The sequence below is a fragment of the Pleurodeles waltl genome, chromosome 12 (assembly GCF_031143425.1).
Source record: "Pleurodeles waltl isolate 20211129_DDA chromosome 12, aPleWal1.hap1.20221129, whole genome shotgun sequence".
Lineage (NCBI taxonomy): Eukaryota > Metazoa > Chordata > Amphibia > Caudata > Salamandridae > Pleurodeles > Pleurodeles waltl.
In genome coordinates this window covers 670,527,693-670,551,037 of record NC_090451.1, presented here as the reverse complement: position 1 = coordinate 670,551,037, position 23,345 = coordinate 670,527,693, and the positions used below count along the sequence as shown (strand labels likewise).

The window sequence follows — 23,345 nt, the reverse complement described above, 5'->3', positions numbered from 1 at the left end:
CAAAGATGATAAAAGAGGAGGATGAAATCGAGAGCAAATGGGAGATCCACGGCAAGTAATTCAAAGGGTTGTTGCTAAAAACTGGATAAATAAAGAAGAGAAGAACAAGGTGGGACAATTCCTAAAATCAGACAAGATGGGTCCACCAAGACTATTGGAAAGTATTGGGTACCTGGGGAGTTTTCTCTGCTCATAGGAGCGAAACACAAGGGGCACTGTCAAGTGGTTGAACAAGCAACACCCATCCACCTTGGCAAACTCTTCTGGTGCAATGGTCCGCTGTTAGTGCTTTTGAAGGGTGAGCAGGGGCCAGACCCCTTGCAAGGTTGTGCAAGGCAATTGCCCGCTTTGTCCATGGCTTTATATGGTTTTGAAATTGAGCAAAAGCCAAACTAGAGATCTGGGTTATCCCTAAGTGTCAAGTACACATAGAATCTTCAAAATATTTGGTATGTAAATTGCACAAACAAAATTGTAAAATTTTAAAATGTTATTAGTGTTTCTTTAACATATGGCACTGTTTTTGCCTTTATATACAATTGGATCTCAGATTGAACTGGGAACCAGTTACCTTTTGATACCTAATAATTAATATCTACCATTTTTACACTCATTTCCAGGATGAAAATCTCGGAAGAGCGAATGGTCCCTCCAAGCCCAGTTTGCTTTTTGGTCTTCTCTTCTGCTTTCTGTAGAGGCCATGTGGCACTAGTGAAGATGGTGTGCTACCCCAATGATAGTATTATTTTGCAAACCTTCCCCTGGTCATCCTTCTTCAGACAGGCCACACATCTGATTTGGTCACCGCGGCGCCATCGGGAGCTCTTTCCACTCTAAAGCTAACTGTGACTGCGGGTGGATTAGGTCTTCTGTAAACCCACTGACACGAGGAAACCATATGCTCCTGCACTACCTTTGCTAAGCCTTCCCACTCGCACAGGATGGCTGTGCTCAGAGCAACTCCCTCAGTGGCATGTTGCAGGTGTCTTAAAATTGGGGACTTTGTTTCTGAACAGTGAGCCACTAAATTTCCAGACCCTTGTGGCAGACTACCATCTTCACCCCGGTCAACTCCTTACTTACAACCACCTTAAATAATCATTAAATGCCCTATTTCATGTCTGCCACCTAGCACTACCCCTACAAGAGGTGTGCCAGAAGCTCTGTATCATAGGAAATGGTGGCAAACTGATAGAATGGGTGTACAGACCTATCCTGCAACATGGAAACCACTCCAGGTCTTCTCGTCATACTACCTGGGTGATTGATGTGGCCAAACCTCTAAAAGATATGGACTAAAATACCAGACTTTTCCCACAAGGTATCCCACAGCTGCACTTTAAGTAAATTCATAGTGCTTCCTTGTGAATGCATTCTGCCCGTTGCTTGCCATTGGCCTTGTGGTTTGTAACTTACAATTTGTTGCTTTCAAGTTGCTGGCTTTATTTGTTTTAGGCTATGCAGCTTGAATTTGTCCCTTCCCTTGCCAAAACCTTATTTACAGTATCCTGCAGAGTGCTTCCTTTCTGTAAACAGGCCTGTAAATCTTGTTCTTATCTTGTCATATTTTCTGTGTTCAAAGAACAAAGTCAAATGTCAGGCTCGGTCTTCGGTGGGAACTTAGTGTTTACTTTCCTTTCTCTGACTTCAAAGTGAGAGGATTTATGCGACAATCTTGCTGGATACTGGGGTTAGGAAAGAGTTTTTTCTATCAAATGACATTTAAATAAACCTCAGAATATATCAGAATTAGAAGTACAAATCAAGCACATTTTTGTTAATTCTGAACTGTGCTGGAAACAAATACCTTTACATGATTAAAACAAATCATTGCATTAGGTGATGCAATTTCCACACATCATCATCTGTGCACAGTATAGTTTGATTTGAAAAACTGTATATCTGTGCAAATATAATGGTCATTTCAATCAAAAATGTGTTGTCTGCAATGGCAGGGTGTTGGCATACCATCCATACTGCACTCCACTCTGCTCTGCACCACTACACCCCACTGCACCCTACTCTGTATCACTCTACTTTACTCCACTCCATGCCACTGCACTCTTCTCCCATTCGGAACCACTCCACATTATGCCACTGCACTCTATGCTACTTCACACTATGCCTCTCTACTCTGTACCACTCTACTCTATGCCACTGCACTTTACGCCTCTCTACACCACTGCGCTCTGCTCGTCTGCACGCCATACCACTCCAGTCTAGGCAACACCAATCTAATCCGCACAACTCCACTCTGCAACACTGCACTGTACGCCACTGCACTCTAAGCTAATACACTCTATGCTGATGCACTTTACTCTGTAACACTCAACTCTATGCCCCTGCACTCTACATCAATACACTGTACATCACTATAATCTACTCTGCACCTCTGCACTCTATGCCACAGCACTCTACACTACTTTACTCTATGCCATCACACTCTATGCCACTTTATGCAACTCCACTCTACCCTGTACCTCTCCACTCTATGCCACCTCACTCGACTGTGAAATAATCTACTTTATGCCACTGCACTCTGTGCCACTGCACTCTACCCTGCACCTCTCTACTCTGCCACTGCACTCTACTGTGAAACAATCTATTCTACGCCACTGTACTCTATACCACTCAGACCACTGCACTCTAGTTCAATGCACTCTACACCACTGCAAGCTGACACTCTGCAACAGTGCTCTGGCCGCCACTATACTCTACACCACTCTGCTCTGTACTACTGCACTCTGCACCAAAATACTCTATTCCACTGCATTCTATGCCACTCTACTCTGCCCAATGCCACTCTATGCAACTGCACTCTACACCAGTGCACTCTAAACAGCTGCACTGTATGCCACTGCCCTTTACTCTGCACCACTGTACTCTATGCCACTGTTCTCTGTACCACTCTACACCACTGCACTGACACTCTACTCTGCACTCTACACCACTCCAGTCTATGCCACTACACTCTAGGCACTATACGCTACTCTACACCACTCTACAATACTCCACTCTGCACCACTCTACACACCTGCACTCTATGCCACATGAGTCTACTCTGCACTCTGACACTGCACCACTCTGCATTACTGCACTCTGTCACTCTATTGTATGCCACACTACTCCACTGCACTCTATGTAACTCTATCCTGTGCCACTCTATGCCATTGCACTCTGCACCGATGCGCTCTAAACAACTGCACTGTACGCCACTGCCCTCTACTATGTACCACTGTACTCTACGCCACTGCTCTCTGTGCCACTCTACTCCACATCACTGCATTGACACTCTACTCTGCAATGTTGCACTCTCCACCACTGTACTATACACCTATGTACTACTGCACTCTATTCCACTCTACTCTGCATCACTCCACTCTACAGCACTTTGCTCTACTCTGCACCACTCTACACTACGCCACTGCACTCCCTGCAACATGAGTCTACTCTGCAATCTATACCACTGCACCACTCTACACTACTGCTCTCTCTGCTACTCCATTGTATGCCACTCTACTCCACTGCAGTCTATGCCACTCTACTCTGTCCCACGCTACTCCATGCCACTGCACTCTAAACAACTGCACTCTACGCTAAAGCACTCTAAACAACTGCACTGTACCCCACTCCACTGTACTTTGCACCACTGGGCTCTACGCCACTGCTCCTATGCCACTCTACTCCACTCAATTATGCCACTAACTTTAAGCCATGCTGAACAGCAGCTAACATGGCTAATGGCTAAAACACATTAGCAAAGCCAATAACTCTTTCGTAGATGAGACCTATTGGCTTTGCCAATGTTTGTTAGTACTATGAGGTACCTGAAAGAACTGTGAAAAATACAATTACATCATAATAAAGGCTGCTACAAAATGCGCAAATACATTTCGGTTAGATTAAAAAAAAAAGTGTTTCTCAAATACAGATTTGAATAATATACAGTTTATACTTAGTACTAAAAAAAATTATAACACTCCATTATAACCACACACTCCACAGCTCACCTTGGAACACCATTACAATACCTCTCTAAAAGAAATGTCTTTGCCACCAGAAAACTTCAAGTGACTCCTTTTAGTAAAGTCAATGCAGGTTTTCAAGCCCCTTTGTATTTGCAGATTTACCAGTTGGGCACATTTGCATGTCTTTAGGGAAGGAGACCCCTTGTCAAGAAGGTCTGATTCTTATCTGTCTGCCCCTCCCTCGGAGCTCAGGAGACTCCCAGCCTTTCAGTCCAGCTGGGGAAACTCCTCTGCCCGTAATTTCGCCCTCCGTTGCACTTTAGGTGAAAGGCTAAAATAACGGACAAATGCCGTCCGTTAAAGCTTTCATCACGGACAACGGACAGCAGGGCGAAATTACGGACAGTCCGTGAAATTTACGGACGGGTGGTCACCCTACACATGACACTGAGCTTCTTCTGAAGATGTCCCTTGCACCCCACTTCTTGTTTTAGGCAACTGTCTAATCCCGCCCAAAGCATGTAGCTGTGCTCTACAACAGCGGTTCTCAACCTCCTGATGTCTGAGGACCCCAACTGAATCATTACTGAAATCCGGGGACTCCCCCTCTGAGTTACTATTGGAAGCCAGTGACCCTCAGCCTATGCGGTTTCAAGGATTTCAACTTCAAAACAGGATACAGGAATCCAAAAACAAGTAAACACCAAACAAACGCTAAACAATTGAAATATTTTAAGTCACAATCAAATACATAAAAAAACATTGAATGTTTTCAATTTGGCTTCTTTGTATATACAACTTTAGTAATTTTAGTGTAATACTGTCGCAGTGCCATGAGTAGGCCTCGCAGAACCCTACGAGTCCTTCGACCACTGGCCAAGAACTATTACTCTGTAACATCTAGCTATCCGATCGTGTTCCAGAACTCTAGAACTTCAGTGGCGCCCGCTCGGTTGCTTTAAACCGGACACCTTACCCTTACTTATCCCCATGCCTCATGCTTTCCTCACCTTATGTTCAGTTCTTCCATTCTCGGTATATTTTAAAGTTCTAGGCTTTGTTTTGGTTTATTGGGTGAAAGCTATAAGTGGAAAAGTACTGGCTGTACCTTGTGGGTTTTTTCCCAGCTAAAAATGTTTCCCTTAACAAATGCCCAGTTCTTTCCCTTCCCCAGTGTTTGTTCAATCCGCCCACTTTTACACCACATGTGCACAGCTGTGTTTTGGGATTAAAATTCTTGCCACTGCTCTAGCACAATTGCAGAAGATGAGAGTAAAGAGAAGTTCTCCGGTTGCTATGGACAGCAGAGCAGCATGTGATGTTCACCTTCTGCTGCATAGCATTCTCACTGTTGGATGAAGCCAACTCAAAATGGTGGGAACGCCGCTCCCATCATCTGTGGAAGGTGTGGTGACACCTACCTCCACGAGATGTGCCAAGTTCTAATAGTGGTGTTTACCACTACTCAAACCAAAATATAGGGTCTAAGGATTTTTCTACTACTCCTTGTGCAGTCAGTTGTTATTGGGCTGTGTGTGTGCGATGTACTGTCACTTACAAGTAATGTCCTTGGTCTCTAACACCAATGTACTCCAACTAATGAGCAAGTTACTCCATTAGGGCACTTTACTCTCCCGAAGCAGTAAGTTAAGTAGTTGGAGCCTAATCTGGTAGGAGATCTAGTTTAGTAAATCATAAATGACTGTAGATAATATACAAGAAAATACAGTTTAATCGGTGCTATACCTTCTAAAACCAACATGACTTCATCAGCATGCATGTAAGAGTCCACCAAAAATTATGTGACTGAGGGAAAAATAGGAGGTGCTCGCAACCTCTGGGCTTCGATTGGACCTCTGAGCTGTCAAAGATCTTGCATTAAAATGTTGAGCAAAACCAGTGGAATTGCATTTTGTCGAGGTTACTAGGGGAACTTCAGAAAATAAGACAGAATATGCTGTCCTGGGTGGGGCGGTTCAGAGCTTCAAAGCTACAACAGGTCTTCTGTTCCCAACTGAGTCTAATCTAAAGGAGGTTCGAGGAGAAATTCAACTAATGTTGTGGAGATCTGAGCTTCATACAATGAGGTATGAGATTTACACAAAGAAGCATGAGGTTTATATGATTAGATATGTGTCTTCTATGAAGAAGACATTTTATTCAAGTGATGGAAGTGTGAGCTTCTTATAAAAGAAATGCCAGCTTCATATTATATAGGCATGAGCTTCATGTGATGGAGATATGTGCTTCATATGAAGGAAGCATGAGCCTCGATTAACTTTTGCACTGTATATGCCTCTATACACGTCATATAAATGAGGTGTCGGCTTCACATGGAATGGAGGTATGCAGATCTAAGGATGGTGGTATAATCTTCATGTAATGAGGCATAAACAACATATGTTGCTGTCTTTTGATGAGGCTTGAGACTTCTGTCATGAATAATGAGGCCGTAAGCGATGAAAGTATAAGGGTCTCAAGTAATAAAGTGAGGTTACAATGGCAGAACAATGCTGTCTTGCGAAAGAGCTGTGAGATGTGTCTGATCAATCTAAGAGGCTCTCATGTAATGTAGACCCACCACTGTCATATGATTGAAGTGTGACTCTCATGTCCTTAGGTATGAGGTCTGTGGCTGTTGGATGGTCACTCAACTTTGTCTCTTTCTTCTTTGGCAGGTTTGTTCCATTTGGCCGCCTGTGGTGGTTCGAGGGCTTTCCTCCTGCAAGTCTGTGCCAGTTCTCGGAGCTAGGCATCCTCTGAAAACAGGATCACCAGGTAACATGAGAGAGGGAATCCTTGGCAAGGTGGCTCCGGCAAGTGACTGAAACATGTGTACCAATGTCAAGATGGTGGTCTCTTGAGACTAGAGCAAGGGCTGCAGTGATAAGATGACACCCCCAAGAGACAGGAGCACGTGCACTGGTGACAATATGGCTGCTGCACCAGACAGGAGCAAGGACAGGGATGACCAAATGGTGGTCATAAAAGACTGGAGCAAAGGTGGCATCAACAAGATGACATTTGTAAGAGACTGGAGGAAACCCGCCAGTATTAAGATGGCGACCAAAAAACATGGAAACAAAGGCTACAGTGGCAAGATTACAAGTCTACGACACTGGAGTAAAAGGTGAGAGCTTACTATTGGTGTGTGTGTTTTTGTGGGTGCTCCAGGGAAGGCTGTACTTGCTACACAAGCACATCCCCATACTTCCTAGGGAGTGCTAAGGTCACCTCTGGAAACCGCAATGAATGAAACATTTTCATTGGTTATCTTACAGGGCCTGTTCTTGAGGCAAGTTACTCTGAGTGTTTGTGGAGCAGCACACTGTGTGTGTGTGTGTACGTGCGCTGGTGCAGTACAGTTGGACAATTATGTTAATTTTTTGTGCACTTGACTCTCTAGTGGTAGTAAGTTCAAGCAGTCAAGGTTAACCCTAGGATAGTTCTAGGTAATAAACTCATCAACAGAATATAACAACAAGTAACATATATCATCAACAGTCTAGACCAGTGAGTAACACTTATAGAACCTATTGCTCAGTCAGAACATTCACTTACAAAACGTATAGGTCTTTTATTACAGATGGCAGGTACCACAAGGCAGAAAGAATTAGGATATACAGAACAACACAGAAAGTGTTAGCCCTTTCTGGGGCTTGGACACAGCCTCAAACACGTTTAGAGCTTTTACGCAGAAGGCGTTGTTACATCACGGGCTCTATGGTAATAATATCCTATAGGAGGGAACTTTGGGTCTTGTCAGCTGTCTACAGAAGACTTCCAAGTTTTCTGTTGCCAGTTTACCTGCAAAAAGAAATGACAAGACTGTGCTTTGCTCTAGTTTCTAAGTAGCCCAAGATGTGCCAGATTTCTTGGTTCTGTTATTGGGTATCAGAGCTTCACTCTAAATAAACACAAATCGAAGAAAAAACACTGGTTCCGAAGGGAAACTGACACAGGCTTAACATCCAAATTCACTAAAATGTTTGGGGTTAAACTTTAATTGTGTTAGCTTGGATTCGGTGGTCAGGGACTCTGGAAAACTGTCCACAGTCAATGGGAAGTGGAACAGTTAGGGATCTGACTGGGCCTAGGCCTTTTAAGATTGATTGGATGCTGGTTATTGTTGGCATCTGCACCGTCACTTCTCCTGGTACACAACTTCAGAGGGGTGTATCTCATAGGTGACCTCTCACCATCAGGATTTTTAGTTGATGGCAAAGCACACTGAACTCAAAGCCCAACTAGTCTGTACTGGGAACTGGACCTTGGTGTTACCTGCATGCAAGACTTTAACCATGGATATTTTATGAAAATTATAGGTTAGACATGCCATTCGAACAGGTTAGGATTTTGGGACCCTGACTCCTGCAAACATGATGGCACCTCAAGACCTGGGGTGAAGAGGAAAATATGTGTCCCTTATGAGTTTGATTTGGAAATATACGGGTATCCCCATGGATACCAGCAGATCATAGATCGTGAAAGCCCACCACACTCAAGGAAAGCATCTCTGTGGCATTTAGACCTCTTGTGATGTGGCTGTGATGTGATGTGAATCTAGACAGGTAGGTTAAAAGATTCCCCTTGCTTGCAAGAGAATCCCCTTCGATGCATCCTCCAGTGCAGAGTGGTACAGCTCTGGCGAGCCATGCCAATGCATTTTGTCTTCCGATGAAGTCTGTAGAATATGAAGCAATTCAGCCAAATTCAGGCCAATGTTAAATACGCCCTCCCTAAAAAAAGAATTAGTAATAGTGCCACTCACTACATGGTTAATTACCACGAGAACCTAAGTACTCTCTTGGAGACTGAAGTCTGTCTGTGGGCCAAAACAAGTTACTGTATAAGCAGTCCTGAGCACGAGGAATAGACTTCACACCAAACGAGACACCGGGGGTTGATACATAGTTCACCAGCTGAGCAAAGTGCTGTCATATTTTACACTCTGCATCTAGTCTAGTATCCGCGAAGGATATATAGGACTCTTTATAAAATTCTAAGCTTTCAACAAAATTGGTTCACACACCTTGCCGAATGGACTCAAAGAACTAACCAAGGAGCATAGGCAATTGTGCAGGACACTTTTGTGTTATTGTGAAAAAATACTGACTCTCTTCTTCCAGAGAGTCCTCACATTGTGCAGGATGTAACATATTTGCATGCTCGTACTGTTACTCTCCAGTGAATATATAAAGCTGTTGCATGATCTGAACACATCAAGCAAGAAGGCAAGCAAAAAAAATGAGTAACTCACACTTTGACCTCCATCCATATTTTCTCACTTCTCATTCCTCATCCACCAGTCATAAGCCATCACATCTCATTTAACGTTCCACACTCATCCTCCTCATTCGTCAGTTCTCAACTTACAGTTTGCATTGCTTGGTGCTCTTTCATTACTTCTCGCTCCTAGTTCTTCACCCTCAGACTTAATTTTTCAACCCTTGCTCATCATTGCTGAGCCGAACAACAGTGGCCGACCACTCCTGCATCACACTTTATTCTGCTGTTAATGCTCGTCACGCATCATGTGTTACCCCAGGCATCACTCGCCATTCCTTTCTACTTAATCCACTAGTCTCTTTTCTCACTTCTCAATCTTAAAGTCCTACAGCTTACTTATCACACTCACGTCTTCTCTTTGATTATCCCGTAGCTCCTAATTCCTTATCAGCCCCTCATCCTTATCTCCTTCTCCTTACCAGTCATGTCACGCCTGAGGTGGACCCCTTAGTCTGCATTTGACTCTTCTTCTAACCTTTTGAAAGAGTAATGTTAATGAAAATGTTCTAAAATGTACAACACAGGCACCATCTTTTCTCATTCCTCCATCTTAATCCTACTCTTTGTCACTAATCATCCTCCCGTTTCACCCCCGCTTGACATCAGTATCTGTATAGAGGTCTCCATACATACGCAAAGAAAATGTAGCTCTCCTTCAAAATTGCAGGAATAACCTTCAGCAACTTAACTCATTTAGCAGCCACTTCCCACATTCATTAAACCAAATGGTCACCAAGTGGTTCATCAGAAGTAGCAAACAGTAGACCCTGAGAAAGCAAACCCAAGCATTAACTATCATCCTATACTCTGCTTCATTTGTCAACTAGAAGCTTAAAACCTTGAAAGTTAATCGAATAAAGCAGTTATTTTATTCATAAATATTTAATTTAGACAGCCGCAGACATGATAGGAATGACTATCATTGGACTAGTGCACAGACATGATTCTTCTTTCAGTTATTCTTTAAGAAACCTTAAATTTATTCCTTTGGTACAATGTAATCCATTCTTTGAAGATGCTGACTGTAATGTAGTGTTTGTTGTATTCTTCCAATCCATGCATGGCTTGATACTGGGGTAGGTTATACAGTAGACAAAAGCAAATATAAGTGCGCTATGAGTTTTTGAGACTCTCATTAAGAAGTACTAGGGGCCAGATGTAGCAAAGGGTTTTTCCCATTCTGTGTCAATGGGAAAATGTGTTCGTACATATGGCCCCAGATACGCTATGGGGACTCTGTCCATAATGTGATGGTCCTCGCTGATGGTTTTTGTCTGATTTTCTTAGGCTTTACCAGCACTGTGAGGACCATTCTTCACAATGTGGGTTAAATATGCCGGCACACCCAAAGCCCGCCCATCCACTCAGCCAACTCACACCCAAAGCCACCTCACCCACCGGAAAAGCTATTAGGAACTTTTTTGGTGAAAAATCAAAGGGTAGGGATTCTGCATTGGATCTGTTAATTATGTCCAAATGCAATGAATATTGTTGCATGAAGGTCTCGAAAGTAGCATAAGTTCTAAAAATGGAAAGAACACTTTAATAGTAAGCAACTACGAGAAAATAATGACTTTCACAAGATCCTCCGCAATAGGCTGCCAAAATACTAATTTATGATCAAAATAAATGATAATGCTGCAGTGATGGACCAGCCTAAAATTTAATAGGGTGCCCTATTCATCCAGATCAGTAGTATGCAGAATGTCAGTCTAGTTTAAGACTGTGGTAAAGTATCTAAGGAATATGGAGTCTCCTCTCAAAGTGCTTAACAACCTCCAACAAATATGCAATCTGTATTACACTCCTCAAAAATTTCTCAGAGTCCATTAGCATAGCCTGGAAGCTTCAAAAATAGTTTGGAGACTTTTTTGGGATCTAGAAAGAGCAGAATATGAAATCCTTTTGCCAGGGAGGAGTGTAAGGCAACACGAGGTAGAAAGATGGAAGGAAGAAGTGCGCCCGTTGAGGTTCTTGGCCCCTAAATTGTGGACTTCTCTACTGCTTGTTCGAAGACGGGATGGCTTGGAAATTGCCTTCTGAAAAAAAGTTAAAGATGTGTCTCTTTCAGGCAAGCATTGATTAGAGCGTGGTAGTCTGCAGGCTTCCTGGTGTGTAAATTATTAGCGCGGGACACTCAGATTGAAGTAATCAGGCGCTTTACCAATTTCTGACTTACATAGGTAAAAAAAGTGAGGTTGTTTAATTGGGTAGTCGATTTAAAGCCAGTTTTGAACCAGATCATGCAAATGGAGGGGGGGGGGGGGGGGGGGAAGCAGATTTTTTTTTTAATTTTATAATTTGCAACTTTTCTTCCCAGCGGAGTACTTTACATCAATTTTAATATCTGAATTGGTATAGAGTGGCCTGATCTCTTTCATCTTTTCCCTTGCTTTAGATTTCCATGTCGTACTTTATAATATATTTGGGTTGATCGTAAATGATTTACAGTAAATTAAATTGATGTGAAAATAGTCACTGGAGAGTGTACACACAGCGGGTGTGAATCCTGCTTTGATGGCTAGATGTATGTAATGAGGAATAACAGAATAATGAAGATCCAACTTTAGATCTAACAAACAAACTTTTGCTTCTAATCCTTGCTGATGGTGGAAACTCCATAGTGAATGTACAGAGCAGCTGAAGAGTAAAAAGTTGGAGCTCAAAATATGAAGCAAGAAAGGTACAATCTCCAGAACGAAACAAATTCTCCCACGCCCCACTGTCTTAAGAAAAATGAAAAAACATGCTACTTTGCCTCAAACAAATTTCTTAACTCTACCCGCATGCATCATAAATTCAAATTGCCTAGCAACTAAAACAAATGAAACTCCACACATTTCTGAAAAAAGTGAAATACACAGTGCTTAGAAACACAAACTATGACTCCATAAACCACTAAGACAAACGCACTTTGCGGCTTGGTAGGGATGAGACTTAGTCATGACTGATGTGGGAAAACACCGTTCACGTCACTGGTTCGCTTTATTAGAATAACTCTTTTGTATTGTTGTTAGTTTTTTTTTTAACATCTTTAGGATACTGGGTTTCTTAGTACTTTTGGTGAGTCACTCGAGAGCATTGCTTCCCCATTTCAGATATAATGTGGGGGCCATCAGCACATGGAGAACGGTAACATTGTTGCAGACAGGACCAGGATGTAGGAAATGACACAGCAGGGTGGGAGCACGTTATTCTATTTTTCTGCAAAAATAGTACATCTCGTGCTTCTTGCCCGGGTCAGAAGGAAATGACTGAAGTGCTGCCATTTTTAGGATCTAATCAGCAGGAAATAGCAAAAGGCCAATCCACTGCCACGTGACCTGTTTTAGGGCTTGCCTACAGACAGCTTTATTACTCTATTATCAGACCTTTAGTCTCCAGTAGATTAAGCTATATACGTAACCTGGGCTTTGGGTGAGTACCTTTGTCTTAATTGGATGGCTAGCATATCTATCTCATTTCCCTGCTCTTATTTCATGACTTTGCTACTTTTTTGTTTGTCCTTCTTAAGAGCATTTCTTCTTCAAAATGTTTGAATAGGATGCTTTGTTTCATCCCTGCTTGCATTCATGGACCTACTTTTTTCTTTTCTTTGCGCACTCTATAGGAGTGCGTGTATTTTCCTGATCGCCCCAATCGCTGCTTGCTCCTGCACACCACCTCTCCACTCGCTCTATGTTGGTCTCCCGCTCCCATTTAAGAAACCCGTAAACAACTCAATTCTGTAGCCTCCAAGCCTCTCTCTGCCTTCTAATACTTGAGTAGCTTTTTAAAACTTTTTGCAAGCGCCCAGCAGCGACGATTTGTTGCTAGGCCACTCCTTTAAAAAAAAAAAAAAAAAACACATTTGTGTCCATCTTAAATTAATTTTTTATTTTTTGCACTCAAAGTGCACCCACTATCTTGGAAAAGGTGCATTAAAAAAAATAACAAAACAAGGGTACTGTCATAAGATAGGCGTGCACATGTATGTTGACACATGCAGAAATTTACATCATCATGCACTGTCCCAGACTATGGTCATGACACATAAGTGCACGCGCTTGATGTCTCTTGTGCACATGTATGTCATAACCACTTTTTTTTCTCAAAGAAGTTCAGTGTTGGCAGTAACCATTTTTTTCCTCTTTTTTTTAAGCTGCTGAACAGCATTGGCAAAAACTAATGGCTAAGCCAATAAGTCTGCATTGGCAAAGCCAAAACGGTGAGAACAATGAGCTTTGGCAATGCTTGTTGTTTCATGGTTTAGCAACGTCGTCTGGAGGGGGATTACCAGAGACAGTCTGTGCCATTTGAAAAATCTTAGGCAGAGTTTGGGTGAAACAGTGTATTGCTTACCCATAATTTTTATCATCCGAATTTTCTCAAGTCTCCAAAAATAATTCCATATGAACATCTCACAAATACACTCAGATATGATTTTAGTAACAATGCTCATCCCAACAGATCTCAACACTTCACTCTCAGTCCAATCGTTCCAAAAACGCCAGCTCTGGACCATAACTACACACCAAATCTCAGATTGGACAACCCAGTGCATTAGTCGGCTACGCAAACTATAATCCTATGAAATAGCAAACAGGATACTGGAAACCATAGAACTCTGTATCTGTTTCTCACTTCTCATCATCCATCACACTGCTACGCACTGCCTCCCATAACATGGTAACCGCACCTCGGTGGTCACCACACGTAACATGGACACACTTTCCATCTTGTATTAAAACTAAGCCAAAAATATTTGTAAGCACAACCATGTAGGCAAGTGCTTTAACAATCCACACAGTATTAGTAAGAGCTATAAAAATGCTGCAATAACAGTGGACAGTGATGGATTTAAGGAAGAAAACGTGTGGGTCTCTGTAATTTATAAGGCACATAGGCATTGTTGGGAGGGATCAGTAAACTTTTTGGGTGAGACTACATCCAGTGAACGGCAGCTTTAGAGCTTTTGTGAAGAGAGTTTCCCTGCAGAAACTGTGTTTTAAAGCATTTTGTGTCAGTCTCTCTGTGATGCTGTTCTGAGTGATTATTTCCTCACCTCAAACCACCCCACCCGTCTACGAGAAATTGGCTGCAAGCCCACAATTATTAGTAAATTTACTCCACACAGGGAAGCCAAGACTGATTTCGACACCTCTCCAACCAAAGTGCCAACTTTTATCAAACAAATACCTTTTTTTCTTTGGGGCACCTGAGGACAAGCTATTTAGGCTGATAGTTGACACAGGCCTGGTATTTTTTGCCACTCCCCTCATGCTGGGAGCTGTGGTGGGGTGTGACTGCTGTACACCAACTCTCACCCAGCCCCAAGATCCAGTCAAGCGTTTGTGGTGAACAAATGATGTCCTGATGAGCATGTCCTGGAATGGCATTGGCTCAGGAGATGAAGGATACGGAAAAGGCTGAGATTTTTAATGGATACCCGGGACAAATTAAATGCTCTTCTGCAAGACAACAAGGCCAAATATGCTTGACAATAAGACAGTACAACTGGTGAATCCGTGAAGGGTAAATAAGAATAAGGCCAGGTACTGCAGAAGTAGGGTGACCTGTGTCGGAGATTAAGTCCATCTGTTTCAGAGAATAGGGTAATGTTCCAGAGGTTAAGTCCCATACCACAGAATAAAGACCGATGTGCCTGAAAGTAAGAGCAGAGTTGCATGAGACTGAGGTAGGTTGTGTGGCTTAAGAACAGGTGTGCAGAGAATCGTCACAATGAGTGGACATATTAGTCTACTGTGGGAGGGTTTGATAAACTATTTGGGGGAATAGGTGAAGGCCATCCGTGTTGTGGAAAACCATCTGTGCCAAACAAGACGGCCAAATATCCTGCAGGACAAGGCCAATTCAATCACAGGGTGAAGCCAACTGGAGAGTGCAGCTTGGCAACAAAAACAACTGTGTTGGATGCTACCTTAATCAGTAGGACTCGGAATATGGTGGTGGTGGGGAAAATGTATAGCTATTTCCCAAAAAATGTTTTGCACAATGAAAAACATTTTAGGATGAATAGAAAGGGCTTAGAGTGAGAACAGCTCCTGTATTCCTAGCAGAGGCATTTAGTAAGGATATAGGAAGGGGCTATGATTGAATTCGAAACAAGTGTTTATAGTGGTTTAAAATAAGGAGAGCTACTGAGAGGTGGTGGAGGTTTCCAAATGGTCTCTTGGGAAGGTACAGAGATGGCCCAGGACATCGCCAAGTTGGATGTCATGTGGAACGTAGAGGTGTATTGTTGGATTAATATAATTAGCGAGGGACATGTAGTAAACAAATGCTTCTTTTAGAGTAGTTAGATCCATTTCATGGAGCTGCATCAATTAAATACAAACATGTCGGCAGATTCCGAAAATTGTCTTGTGTTGAAGGTCCTCTAGTTTGTCTACAGCCGGTAGAACTGTTTCAATTGCAAGTCTTATTTTATTTATGCAGGTGTTTGAAGACGAGTTAGTGCATAGTTTAAAACCCCAAAATGGTCTGTTTACAAGTTGTTTTCATCATTAGCTCCTTGATCAAAGAATCATTGGCAAAGCCAATAGCTCACGCCTTTGAGTTCCGTTGGCTCTGCCTATGCCTTTTATCCATGCATTACAGTAGCATGAAGAACATATTTAAAAAAGTCACAATGACACCATCATGACATATTGTATGTGGGCATGGCTAATGATGCATGCATGTGATGCGGGTGTATTTGACATTATTTTTTGACAGGTAAATAATAAAATATGAAAAGTTCACTTCTATTTATAAAATGAAGAACCCAACTGAAATTTGCTGCACAACCCTCCTCCCTCCAACCCCCCCCCCTCACCAAAAATAAAGTAGGATAGGGTGGAGAGGGCAATAGAGGAGTGGACTGGGTAGCAGGTGGGGCGACACAGTAGGAGAATGGAAACATGCCTAAGGGAGAGAACAACACAGAGGCAAAGTAGAAGCACCCAGGCAAGAGAGCAATACAAAGCACTGGAGGAGAAGCATTTAGACATGCTCCATGGAAAGGACAAATACAATATGGACAAGGTAAGCCACCGAATAAGAAGGACTCAAATGAGAGTGAAAATAAAGCCCGTCCATGGTAAACAATGGGTGGTTTTAAGCCCTAGTGAACTGACTATAGGCCTTTTGCAAGCACAGCAGTTTGATTGCCCCGACCCAATGATAAAACTTCATTCTTGTCTGAAGAGATTGAACCCACACCTCATTCTGACCAAAACGTCTCTGTTTAGCTGTTGGTGATATTGGAAAGCTTGGTGATAGCGGTGCATTCTAAAAGGTGTGCCTGAGTCCTTTGCTTTTATTTGCTCGTTTCTTGTTTCCGCATGCATGGCCGGTGTGTGGATGTGCATGAAGTGAAAGCCCCAATCCCTAGCATTGCCTTTGTCTGCTTTGGTGATGTGCTTGATCAGAAACTCCTCCAAGACAAGGTACCGTGGGAAATACAACTGTATCTCTTGCAGTAATGAACAGTGAGAGTCCAAGTTCCCAGGTGTCACCAGCTCATGATGGGTTTTGTTATAGATATGTGGCTGCCTTTTAAAACCTATAGATGCAAATAACTCAGGGGTTTCCCAAACCCATGGTGCCACAGCCCTTGAAATGTAGTCCTATCCTACTGAATGAAACCTGCCTGGGATTTAACGACCCCTCTAATATCTTAACAAGGTCTCTGAGAACAATGTCCACCATAGGCCTACTTCGTACCTTGTGTACATGCACTCTTTCCCCATAACCATTCTGCCTATGGCCTGTTAAACTAAAATGATTTAGATTTTTAGAACCCAAATTTGGGTTTTCGGATACACTCTGAGACCAACTACTATAAAGTCTCCTTCTGTGTTCCTCTTCCGGGGTTCCTGGATATCCACTGCTATTGTACTGAGCTCAGACTATTAAAGGGAACTAACAAACGTTTCAAGAGTCGGGGTCACTTCAAAGGATGTCTTTACTGAAAAACCAAATCAGAAAATAAGCAGTTATAGATAAATAGCTTCTCAGATAAACTAGTACAGAGAAAGATACTTAGAGGAAAGCATCTTTTCAAAGCAGCCACTATACAGAAACTAGTTATAGTGAAATACTTATACAGAGAAACCTCTACAAACAGAAGTGGTTAGAGAGAATTACATGGAGTTACTGCTGCAGAGGCATGTGGTTTTACAGAAATATAATTATAGAAAAAATAGAGTGAAATCTCCAGGTAATGTAACCGTAGAATTCTAAAAATCACTGTTGCAACAAACTCCATTACAACCATAATGAATTTCAAGAGTCCTTTCCTAAACATACTCTAGTCCTAGTCGTTGCCTGGACTCTTTCTCACTACGCAAGAAGTAATAACTGTGTAATCAGTGTCAATTTTTCTTTTCTTCTCAGATATACCTGTAGTGATATAATCCAACATCTACATTTTCCATCAACTTTCTTGTTTCCCGCCCTTCCATTGTAGTTCATAGCGTCATCCTCTAATTGTGATTGGCAGAACGAAGTCCCTAGACTCCAGATGGGATGATTTTAATCAGAAAGTAGATGTCAATATATTTATATAAAACTGTTATTTCATTAAGGGCTAATGCGTTTTTAACCTTGCTTGGGTGCATTAGCCTTTAAGTTGTCTAATTTTGAAGACTTCACTTAGTAGTATCAAGAATCATGTTTATTTATAAATGACTCGAGTGGAGTTATTGCTTTGCACAAAATGGTGATCCATTGTGGTACCCTGTTTCATAATCTGGTACGGCCGCAATTCTCCGGTCCATGCCTCGATCACGGCTACAAATAGCGAGCCAGTGTTCTTGGGCAGCCATGTTTACAGCTGGAAGTGGGCCACAAGTAAACTTGTGGGAACTGGTAAGGGTCCATTGTCATTTTGTATTTCTTATGTTTTGCAATGCTCTAATGTAGCTGGTGTGTTACTTCACAACACACATTGAGTAAGGAGGTAGGAAAGGGAGCTCACAGGACATGGTAAGACAAGCTTGTGGAACTTCAACAAGAGTCCATTGTAAGAAGTTCTAAAGGATGGCTCCTTGTGAATACAAACACCTAGTCCAGAACTCATGAGGCACAGCGAGAACACAATCTTAGGTATTCGCTGTCCCCTGCACTGCTGTGGTTGCGGTTTGCAACATGGGCCAGTATAAGCACAAACATTTTAATATTAATGTTTTTACATAGGGAAAAGGGTATGGAATGCTGCAAGTGTGGATTCTCATTAAACCCTCTGATGTACTGATTGCCAGTTCTACCTGTGAGATTCCATAAAGTATTAACCCACGTTATCCTCAGATCTAGCTCTAACAACCACACTAACTACAGCACTGTCCCTGTAATCCACCAGTGTCTGCCTCGTACCCACCGAAAGGGAGCATCAGATATCACATGCACTTGTATCCTGGCGAGACAATGGTTTTTAAGGAGGTTGTTGCAATCCTGCAATAGTAGTTGTGCAGCATCTTTGACATGCAACTGTCTACACATCCCCTTCGGTCATGAAAGTGCAGAGCACAGAGGATGTTGTGGTTCATATTTTGTGCCAAAAGATATTGTTTTCTCTGTGTAGTGTCCAGGGATATCATGGTCTATGACTACGGGTCTAGGGTGCCTTCACGGACGATCTCCATATTGTGATGCACTGAGATGCAGGGATCCAGGTGCGGGACCGTAGGGTACCGTGGTTCATGTCTGGGGTTCTGAGATGTTACTTCCACCTTGGGATAGCATGGATTTGTGTCCATAGGTGATGAATACTAGTCCATGTCTGATGCTCTTGCCGGGACATCAGGAGCTATAGAGAAAGGGGTATGTGGTGTCACTGGACAATAGATACCAACAGCTTTAGATATTGGGATAGAACTATCCTTGGCTTTAGTGGGTGATGGTATCGATATCGATGGACTTAAAAACTGGGACAATAGATGCTGGAAACAACAAATATAAGAATCCATAATGTAAAGGAGGATGCAGTTTAGATCTCAAGATAGTGTGATGCATTTTAGGGAGTACTCTGGAAGCAAGGGTTTTAAGTCCTCCTAAGCACAGAGACCATAGAGTGGTTAGAGATCTCATGGAGGTAGAGATGGTGAAGCTTAGAGATGTTGAGTTAGAGAAGTCAGGAGATGTCCGGACATAGCATCCTGCAAGTTTAGAGGCCTGGTGATGCTGAGGTGTAGGCATTGTGTGTTTAGTGTCAATGGATGTGACGTATATTGTGCTTGTCAACAGAATCATAAGTAAGGCTCCTTGGTGACCCTGAATTTTGTAGCCAGTTTTATATGACTTCATGTATACTGCAGATTGTTTTTCTCACAACAATGATTTCACACGGCTGTGTTCTGTGTTTTTAGACTTCTGTTTGTCGGACTGTTCCTTGCATTGTCAACATTGCTGGTCCACGTCTGTGATGCTGAGAGAGAGGTAAGCCAACAGAGTGTAAAGAATTTATCTGTACCGTGGATGCACATTTGGATCCTATGTATCTTTTATGTTTCACAGATTTTGCAAACTGCAAAGCTAATTGTTTCTAGGCGATGAGGAATTAAGTATTACACCTTGGACAGAGTATGAGTAATAGAGAATACAAGTGAGAGGGCAAAGTCTGGTATAACCATAGTGGATTTATAATTCAAAGACTGATGCTGATGCTGTGTGTTTTCCTAACAATGGCCTAGTCCGGGAGGCCTCTACAAAACTGATGTAATCAAACAGATGAGGAATATTTAAAAATAAAAATTAGGCACTAAACAATAGTCAGTAGGCAAAATATCTGAATAATGGGGTTCATTTATTTTGTCTTATGGTAGTATTGTCTAAATAGGCAGGTCCTGCTTGCATCAGGCTCTGAAAGGCAGCGGTAATTAGGAGTGATGAATTTCTTACTCTGGTACTTGATACTGCGGCTACAATATTTTTGTCATCCAATATTTTTGTGCTGACTTACAACCATCCACATACCTTGCAAACATCGTAAACAGACAGCCCATAACCCCGTACCCAGTGTGCATGTCCTCCGACTGTGAGCATCTGCACACATCTCTGCCTGTTTACAGATTCCAAAGGGCTTCTACAAGCAATTGAGAACAAATAAGTCCCGCTCGAAACAAACAGTGTGGTCCGGGAACAGAAGTATCCAGCTGCTCCTGTCAGGAATTTAGCACCACATGGTGCAAGTCAAACGTACTAAAGAGCCCCTATTACAGATGTGCATTCAATCCAACTATGTGTTCTCTGAACCAGCATCATCTCCCTAAAGTAAAAAAGTATCGGCTAAATCAATAGTTCTGGTATTGGCTGACGAACCTTTGGCTTTGCCAATGCTTATTTTGTTTGTGAATGTTCTTTATATAAAGCCACACATTTTATGAAAACGTACTCCAGAAGCCAATATTTTTTTTTCATGTAAAAGCACACATTGCATCCATAGTTTCTGACATGAAAAGGAACTTCTTTTTGTGTGGATGTGCACATTCTGCAAGAGCAATGTGCTTTCACTCACAGTGAGGTGCTTTCACTCACAATAAGGTAACTCAGTAGCAGAAGTGGACCCCTGATGTATACTATGGTGAGAAACAGCTAAATGTGAATGATACTACAGCGACCAATGGACAGAGAAGTCTCATTCAAAGACCCTGTAATTATGTATAGTATATCTATTTGTATTCAAGACAAAAGGGCTTGGCTAGCCTAAAGCCAGCGCCAGACCTAAAAGTCATGAGAAGATGAAGAAAAGAATGATGGGGCATTGAAACAACCAATCGGAAGATGTGTATCTTGTCCTGTAATTACTAACTTTCCCGTAATTGGAGAAAGACAATGCATGATGGGATCCTGGTGGCATGGGACACCAGAGGGCCACTCCACATAACAGCTACAAATGTTTCTGTGGATCCTGGGCTGTAAGCGCTACAAACGCAAGAGAGCACTTTCCAACCGAGAAACAGCAGGCACCAAGATCCATAAGAAGACATTAAATAGAAAACCTAAACAGAGCACAAATTTGCCATTTAATCACTAAATCTCGCCCTCAGTTCTTTAAATTAAATATTTGTGCCCAACCCAGGGACAACTAAAGATATCATCGAAAGATAACTCACTCACTCTACTTGAACGTTTTGGAAAGTTGACCAACAGGGCTACAAGGCCATGTAATTTAACAAGCTATGCACTATACTAATGACCTGCACATGATGTGATGTCACATAAGTGAGTCTTGCACATTAAAGGCTTTGGACCTTTCTCTGAAAGGAGGACCTACTAGCCAAGGCCAACTCAGGCAGGGGGCCTGATCTAGAAGCTAGCAGAGGGGTTACTCTGTCACAACAGTGAAGGATATCCTGTCTGCCGAAATCTGAAACCCATTGGAGATATGGGATTTGGATTTCGGTGGACGGGATATCCGACACCGTTGTAACGGAGTAACCCCTCCTCTAAGTTCTAAATCAGGCTCAATGTACCTTGTCTTTCATTTCACGTAGTTCTACATAACCAGCAAACCCCTGGATTAAACGACGTTAGGCCACGCATCTTTTCATGCATGAAATATCTGCCTTTCATCTACCTCGCCTGTGGTTAGTCATGGACCTAGAACCCAGAGGGACAGAGAACCGTAAACCTCAACTATTTTTGGGTCTAGCTAGAGTACAGCTTTTAGCTGTCAGTAGGGAAAGCCTCTTGTGGACCACACCAAAATCTTACAGTGGACTTGGAGCACACCTATTGCTTACCCCTTGCTGGCTTTATTTTCACTTTCATTTGCTTGCTTTGTAATTGATGACTCGCCTTCGTTCTCATGTGTTGGCTCTATCCGGGTGTATCTCCTCTTCACTATCCTTTCGAGTGGATGACTCAAATTGTTCCACACCTTTCAATCACAAAATTACTTTTTTTCTTCTAGCACTCCATGAGAATGTACATTTTCGGTCTCTCTCCATTGTGTATGCTGATTGCTCCTTCTAAAAAGGTTCAGCCTGTGTAAACCAGCACTTCTGCCGACTGGATAGAGAGTACAGGAACTTCAAGTTTGGCAGGCGGGAGCTTCACCAATAAACAGTGATGCATCCTGGCAGCTGCCATCTAAGTGACCTCCTGAGTCTTTAAAAGCCATCAGCTTATACTTTTACTAATCAGAGGGCCAGTGCCACCTTCAATGTTACAAATGGATGAAAACAAGTTACTGTAAACTGTAGCAGGAAGGAGGACAGACTTCTCTACAATGTAACAATGAGTGAAACAAAGTACATCGAAATGTAGCTTTAGTTGCAACAGAGTTCTCCTGAAAATTTAACTGGGAAAAATCTACTTGGGGCTGAAGCCTTTACACCCTCGAGGTGACCATGCCACCCGTTACTAGGAAACCTTTTAGGTCTGACATAGAGATGGCCTCAAGAACACAATAAAATATTATAAATTAACATGCAATGTTATAAACACATACACAGAGGTGTTTATGGTTATTCAAGTTGTCTTTCATATTTCCCTTCTGCCTAGCATGCATACAGAATGGGACAGGAGGTTAGCCCCTTTAAGGCACTGGCTTTCGTGCATTGTGACACGTTTTTCCTGGTCATATGTGTGCATCCGCCTCCAAAAGTACTGCACTACAGTGCCAGTGGGCTAATATGTCCATAATTCTTTTATATATATTTGTTTACCTTTTTACTTTTACACTTTTTTTTTTTTTTTTAATTCTTTCTAATGTCTAAACCTACAAAGAAAATTATTTTAAAAATGCACACACGCAAAGGCCAGACATATTAGCTTTGTCAATACTAATTTTAAGCATGCCTTGAGGTTCTCCTTCCCTACACACCTCATCGGGCAGGTTTTGTAATGTTGTTAATACTTACATTGCACATTTCTAGCATTCGGAAGGTTTCAGAGCGCTTCTGGAATCTTGGCGACTTTCCACCAGCATCGAGGTTTTTTTCTTTCACCAAAGAGATAGTGATGTGGAATCACTGTATTTGCCACTGATTGGTTATTGTTTCAATAACGTCTTCTTTTTGTTTTAGATTTTTATCTAAAATCCCTGAGTTAATTAAGCCTGGTGATTCGTGGAGCATCCATATGGCCATAGGACAATGAAAG

General features: G+C 42.2%; 1 protein-coding gene across 2 annotated transcripts in view; it reads left to right on the top strand.

The window, feature by feature from the left end:
* The window catches only part of ADAMTSL4 (ADAMTS like 4), a 156,852-nt gene that overhangs the window by 22,343 nt on the left and 111,164 nt on the right, over positions 1 to 23,345 (top strand). For both annotated transcript variants that reach the window (XM_069218553.1, XM_069218552.1), the window contains exons 2-3: positions 6,647 to 7,098; positions 19,607 to 19,676. In XM_069218553.1, the coding sequence (XP_069074654.1) occupies positions 6,860 to 7,098; positions 19,607 to 19,676 (309 nt within the window). In that variant the 5' untranslated portion in view covers positions 6,647 to 6,859. The remainder of the gene's footprint in view (positions 1 to 6,646; positions 7,099 to 19,606; positions 19,677 to 23,345) is intronic.